This window comes from Thermobia domestica, chromosome 12 (genome assembly GCF_964235325.1).
Source record: "Thermobia domestica chromosome 12, izTheDome1.hap1.1, whole genome shotgun sequence".
NCBI classification, from domain to species: Eukaryota; Metazoa; Arthropoda; class Insecta; order Zygentoma; family Lepismatidae; genus Thermobia; species Thermobia domestica.
The window spans coordinates 70393674-70401128 of record NC_137465.1 but is presented as its reverse complement, the minus strand read 5'-3'; the positions used below and the strand labels follow the sequence as shown (position 1 = coordinate 70401128).

General features: G+C 32.2%; 1 protein-coding gene across 1 annotated transcript; it reads right to left on the bottom strand.

Annotated features, from left to right (window-relative positions):
- Window positions 1–216: 216 nt before the first annotated feature.
- Window positions 217–759, bottom strand: LOC145665996 (uncharacterized). The gene has a single exon (XM_081733102.1). It carries the CDS (start codon window positions 757–759, stop codon window positions 217–219), a length of 543 nt encoding a protein of 180 aa, XP_081589228.1.
- Between the last annotated feature and the right edge of the window lie 6696 nt (window positions 760–7455).

Here is a 7455-nt window from a genome sequence, read left to right as displayed (position 1 = left end):
CACGGTGCTTCATATATCACTCCTTTTTTACATAATTCCGCTGACGTTCTCATCTTCTTTGTCTTTATGATATCTATTATCTTCATTCCTCCTTTCCTGTACGTCTTAATACCTTCTCTCTTAAGAATTCTTTTTATCTTCTCTGATATCACCCCTACACTTTCAATACCATGCCATCTTTTCTTCTTGTCCTGTCCTTTTTCTTCTTCTTCTTTCTCACTTTTCTTCCTTCTCTTCCTGCTCTTTTTCTTGTCCTGCTGCACATTCTTTTTGGAACCACGATGTTATAAAATTTCCTTCCTTTGATTTCATTACTTTGATATCTAAGAAATATATTACACCTTCTTTTTCTGTTTCCTTCTCTAACATGATACCTTTTCTTTCATCATTGAATTCTCCAATAATTTTTTCTAATTGCCTTCTAGTTCCTTTCCATACTCCAAAACAATCATCCACATACCTACAAAACAATTTTAATTTATCACCACATTTTTCTATCACTGTTTTCTCACATTCATTCATTACCAGATCTGCTATTACTGGGCTTATACATGATCCAATGCTCAACCCATCTTTCATTTTCACTATCCTATCACTTATCTTGCAGAAACTATTGTCCCACACAAACCTTAAAGCTTTTTTCATTTTTTCCTTATCCCAGTTTTCAAATTTTCTGTCCTTCATCACCGTGTCCACTACTCTTAGAACTTCTTCTCTCTTGAGGCTGGGGAACATACTTTTTACGTCCACACTAAACATAATAGTATTTTCTTTTCTGGTTCCTAAATCTTTTATCAATTCTTTCACTTCTGTTGAATTATCCTAAATTCCTCTGAGAGCTTCTACAATCTTTTTAATCTTTTTCTCCAATGCTTCCATGAAATTACTCCTACAGTCTAAAACAGGTCTCAGTTTTACTTCCTTCTTATGAATTTTAGGAAAACCTTTCATCTTCGGTATCCTTCATTCTTCATCAAGAAACTTTGAGAATCCTTTCTTCTTACCTTCTTCTATTGCCTGTCTTCTTATCTTCTTCTCTTCTTCTTTCCCTGCTTCTGCTACTTCCTTATATGTACTGTCATTCAACTGCTTAAGCTTCTCTTCATCCCACCCTTTCTCCATAACCATTATTGCACCCCCTTTATCCGCTTGTTCCACCACTATATTTTTCCTGCTCTTAATTCTCTTTCAACCTTGTAATTCATTTTCATGTAGATTACATTTCTCCTTCTTTGAAACATTTTTCACTAATTTCACTATTTTTCTTCTTATAGTACTTCTTTCACCTTCTCTTTATCTTCTGTCTCCTGTAAAGCTTCTTCTGCGCCATAAACCAATTCTTCTATGTCCGTTTTACATTTGACCACCTTAAACTTGCTTCCTAGACTTAAAAATTCCTCTTCTTCTTTCGTAATCTCAGCTCCTCCAATAACTACTACCTTCTTCTTGGAATCATTTCTTTTCTCTTCCTTCCATCCTATTCTTCTTCCTTTTTCATTTAACCTCTTCCTCTCTTTCTCCCTGTAGCTTTCTTCCCAACGTCTTAGACCTTCCATCGTCCACTCCCTGACAAATATACTTAGTTTTTCTTCAAATTGGCTTTTGTTTCTCTCATTACGCTCTTTCAAAGTCTTCACTTCTACTTTCTTCTTCCTGATCACATCCCATATGAGTTCTTTTTGTAACTTTCTAATCAAGTTTCTATATCTCACTGTTTTGCACTCTACACCTTTTTTCTTTACCACTAGCCCTTTCGGAGTTACACCCTCTTCTAAGCACATATTTAAGAATCTCAGTTGTTCTATCTTAATTTCCTTTCTTTTGCCATCTTTCCATTCATCAATTTTCCTCTGAAGACTCGGAGGATTAAATAAATACAAATATTATTTAGAAAGTAGTTAACAAGGAACAAAGACAGCATGATAAGTCATCAATTACCGTTGAGTTCATTTTTCTAGTCGCTGCCTTAACCTAGAGTTTTGGATAATTCAAATTCTCATCACACTGTAATTTCTATGGATGGCAACACCGAGAATTCTTCCGATTCGTATTTTCGGATGTAGAATAACATTATCTATTATTGTAGTAAGTTACATTTCATTATTTTTTTTTTTTTTTTTTTACTCACGAAAAACGGGCAAAAGAAAAATTGTTAACTTTTGAAAAATATTTAGTAGTCTGCCCCCTTAATTCAACACATCTTACGTTATCATCAGAGTGAAAATGATAAGTATTTGATATATTATATATTTTAAAGATTGCTTTATTATTGGTCTTCGTTTTTAATCTATATATTTATGACTAAGTGTATCTTATTTCAATCTTTAAAATTCTTCTTTCGTAACAACCACCTCATTTTTAAGTTTGTCAATATCAATATTATTTTGCATGGCGCCATATATATCCATTTAACTTGAGAAAATCTTTAATAAACTGAGGTATCACACATATGTTCCTTAAAGAGAAAGAAAGAAAGAAAATTAAATTAGGAATAATTACCTTATAATTTAAGAGGTGTAATTGTTAGTCCAAGTAATTGTGGAAAAACTCAGCTATTAATTTTATTTAGAAAACTAGATGGATTAATAAATATATTTCTTAATTCTAAAAGTTCATCCAACCGAAATATGAAACACTTCATAAGATCTATAAAAGAAATAGAAAAACAATAAGAAAGAATGGGCTATTGCTGTGATTCATTATTTCATTTTAGAAATTGAAAATAATGTTAGATTTTTTTTTACGAGAAGTAGACATAAAAATTTAAATAATACTATTTAGTTCAAACGTCCTCTGTGATTTCTAGACAATTAGTAAGACTAAGACAATTTCTTATGTATATTATGGAAGACAATACAAACTTAAAACATATTTATAATGAATTTGTTAGAGACTTGTCATTCGAAAAATTTAGAGATATGTTCAAATTATTGCGATGATAATTTTTGATTTATGACTAATTAATGGAACCTCTCAAACTAATGGGATAAAATATAGGAATAAAATTAATCATACCGTACTAGCATAATAACGTTAAACTTGACGTAACAGTAAAACACGATGTAATGCAAAACATGACGTCGTTAAACTTTTTTGTTTTACATAAATGGAATCGTTTGATGTAAAAAAGAACAAACTATCAATTATATATATGATTTGCATAATCACAAAGATGCTTTGGAAGAAAGCAATGCAATATTTTACATAATACTCCAGTTACCAGAAAACCAAAATCTAATAGAGGTTCTAAATATAATGAAATTATACAACCTTTGTGGAAACATATAAGATCAAAGTCTCCTTCATTTGGAGAAGAAACCGCAGGTTCTATTTAAACATATACGAATATTACCAAACAAAATTTATGCAGGATGATGTTAGAAAATTAATTGATTGTTTAGTTGTATTAAGTGGAAAATAATTAGCCAATAATGATAATTCTTTAATGAAAAATGTTAGTATTGTTAATATGAGATCATTCCATGTTAAATCATCCAGAAAAATGTGAAAATGGCGCCCATCGAATCAGATTCTCATGAAACTAGGTACACTTGTTAGCACCAACAAGTTAGTAACTGATGTAATTTTTTTTCTCTCTCTAGCTCGAACAGTTTTGGAGATACAACTTGTCCAAGTTTGAGAAGATTACTCGTACATATTGTTTACGAGCGTCTGTATATGAGGACAGTGTTGAAAGGAAAACGGTAATTCTCAGTGCCTAATGAACTTATCCATGTCATTTAGTTATTTATTTTTATTTTTTACACCAAATACCAACCAACGCATATATATTATAAGGGACCCATTTTACCAACCTTGCACATGTAGAAGGTTTACTGAAAATTAAATATCTTTCAATTAAAAAACTTTTTTGAGTGTGCAACACAGAGTCAGAAAATGAATTTTATTACCAAAAGGCATAAGAGTTTTTCATTTCCTTTTTGTTTTATAATGAACCTGAAAGTATACCAAAAAATCCTAATAAATAAGAAACACTGGGTTTTCGAATGCATAGAAGCCTAAAAATTAGTTGCATTGTTAACGGTCTGCTCAAAAACAGTTCAGAGGCAAAAAATATGGAAACACATCTGTAATTAGAAATTATTTGAGGAATTAAGATCAAATTATGGATATGGGTAAAAGAAGTAGAGTGGTACGTGATAGAGGTATGCGAATATCATGATGGCTATCTTGGATTAGTTTGAAAATGTTAAATCAGAAGGAAATCAAGTGATATTAAAAATTACTGTCTTCTCAAAAATCCAAATGTAATGTTTTTCTTTTTTCTCCTTTTTTAACCTTAAATAACAATAAAATATGAACAAAAGCAAATCACTCTTAAATAATTGAGTTACGGTTTCGGCAATGTATTACTTTCCTCATCAGACACTTATTTTTTACCTTCTCCTACTTATTTATGAGATTAACTTTTCATGAAATATATATATATATAACGTCAAACTTAATACGTCAGATTTCAAGATCGCCGCCATGATGTTTATAAGCATCAGGCCAATATTACACTCATACAATGTTTGATGCCAATACCTCATACAGTCGGTAAGCAAAAGGAAGTTTTTTTTTTTTTTTTTTTCACATCCGATATAATGTAAAGTGCATACAACTACTTACACGTTTATTATTGTCTTCATAGTACCTTGAGATGCGTTGATATATCTATGTTCGTCTATCCTAGTATTCTAACATTCATTTAGTTTAGTTTAACGTCTGACAATTATGCCCGAGGTTAACGGAGATAATGATAATAATAATAATAATGAACGTAATAATGGAATGAAGTGGGAGGACACGGGAGAATCCCTGAAGAAAACCATGCATACAATATTTGTCCACCACAAAACCTACTTAGTGAGTGTAAGAAATATTCATCTTTATTACAGGTGGGCAAATGTCCAACCTGTCATCATGTTTTAGTCAGTTCATAGTGCGAGACTCATATCGAGTACTAGATGTGAACTGCTTTTTTCAGTGCTATTTAAAAAGAAAAGCTATATTTCAACAGTAAAAAGAAAGATTCTCAAATTGTTGCTGCAAATCCGATTAAGATTCAAGTCATCTTTGCTTGTAGGGTTTATAATGAATTTTCACTTTAGTTGGTAATGCCAACAGTCTTCACACTGAAATTCTAGTGTTTATTTCCCAACCTTTCTCTGAATCTCCATGATTAAATAAATTTTCTCTCATCCACGATACCGCGAACACTGTCATTTACGGTTAGATTTAGAAAATATCTTTTTATAACCGGTCTCCACCATTCTCATACCAGTTTCTAAATACAGTATAAACTTTATTATTATTATTATTATTATTATTATTATTATTATTATTATTATTATTATTATTATTATTATTATTCCTTATGTAATGGTAAATAACGAAAAAATCGACTTTTCTATTTCAACTAAATTTCATGGTGTTACCATTAGTTCGAAACTAACTTGAAATGAGCATATTTCTCAACTCAACAAAAAATTATGTAGTATTTGTTTCAGCCTCCTGTCACAACACAGGCTTTAGTTCCAGTGTACAGTTACGAAAGAAATAAGTCAGCCGGGCAAGAGAAGAAAATATTCCCAACCCTGTTCAAGTGAGTTAACTTCTCCGAGAGACTTGCTGCTTTCACGTGGAGTCTGTAAGCAGCTCTCTCAAACAAATCCAGTGTCTGCTGTAAAGCAATGTTCTTTTCGATACTAAGCTTAGTGCTTTTAGACAGAGAAGAAAAACAATACTTGAATTTATTTTCGAGGGAAACAAATAATTCATGCATAGTAGTTTATAAGTGCCAGATTACCTATTATAATTAATTTAGATATCTAAATATTCATGATCTACTCACAGGTAATTGAAGAGTGAACAATGAAAAGTGATTTCGGAAATTCAAGACTGCATTATTGGTCTAATACTATGAAATGAAATGGGAATTTTAACATCGCACGATTATGTCCTGGAGGCTAAAGGAAACAGATGATGAGTGAACGAAATGATTAATGAAAGGAACTGAGGAATGAAGTGGAAGGCAATAAAGAACTCTTAGAAATAAATGGAGACAATGCTGTTCAACACAAACTTACATTGTATAGCCTGGAGTCGAGCCTATGACCTTGAAACCAAAAGTTAGCACTCTATCATTGAGCCACTATACTCTAATTATGACGGAAAGGCGCGCCTGATTCCGACGTCGATTGGCTGGGTGGTGGATTGATTTGGAGTTTAATATTCTGTTTAGCACTGAGGCAATTTAAGACGTGGACCTATATCTTAACGTGGAATCTGAACCACATAAGCTACCTCAGGAATCGTTCCCGGGTCTTTCGTGCCAAAGATTAGCACTCTAACTATTACGAGGGATTCCCCGTGGTCCGGTGGTGTTGTTCAGCCGGTTCGCTGAAACCGGTTGTTAAAATATTTTCAGTTCGCAAACCCGTTTGTTAAACCCAGACAACAGTAAATATTACCCAGTTATATCCAGAAACAGTGCATTTTTGTTTAACTGTCTTTGTTTTTAGAACCTCTTACAGCTACAGGGTTAAACATATGATCTCTCAGAACAAGGTATAAGCGCTTATTTCTTAATCTCAAATGTTCAGATATCAAGAATGAGAACTGCGATTACATCAGTATAGTTGTGAGGGTTATTTATATTTGAAACGCATACATACCATTATCAACAACGACATGAACTTCGTGGTTTTTGCTAGTATTGTTCACGATGGAGTTCTCTCTCGTCTCGTGAAGTATGACGGAGATTCAATTTCATTTTCAAAAAGGTTTAATTATTTCTATTGGACGATGTCGTCTTGTGCCGTTTCCTCAGCAACACTACTTTCTGCACACAATAACACACAAATGAGTAAATAGCATATGTATCAGTTTTCCGTATTAAGTGCTTCGTTTATTCGTCATACATTTCAATTAAAAGACCATATAGTTGTAGCATCTCTACTATCATATAGGTTGTGTTTTAAATATCCTAATCATCTATTGCGTAATTGCTGCTCGTCAAATTTTCACCAATATTGTTTCAATAGTTTAAGTCAACAGGTTTCATTATTTCTCTTTGTTAAGGGAAAAGTTTGGATCACAAATTATTTATAAGTGAGAATAGGAGGTTAAGGAAAAAAAAAACATTAGCAGTAAAAAAAAAAAAAAAAAAAAACATTAGGTAACAGGAAGAAGACCCTTAGGTAACAGGAATAAGAAAGACTTTGTAGTTGAATATTATGCTGCCCACACCAAACGAAAAATTTTGTTTTCAGATGGACAATGACCCAGACATTTTCATCTTCCATTAAATAATCAAGGATCATATCTCATAAAACGCTCCAAAAAAAGGTTGATTAAAAGTATTGAGAAATAAGATGTTTCATTCACTATCTATATGGGGACACTTGGTCGAAAAGGTGTATCAGCTTTTTCAGTCCAGCCATTCTAAGT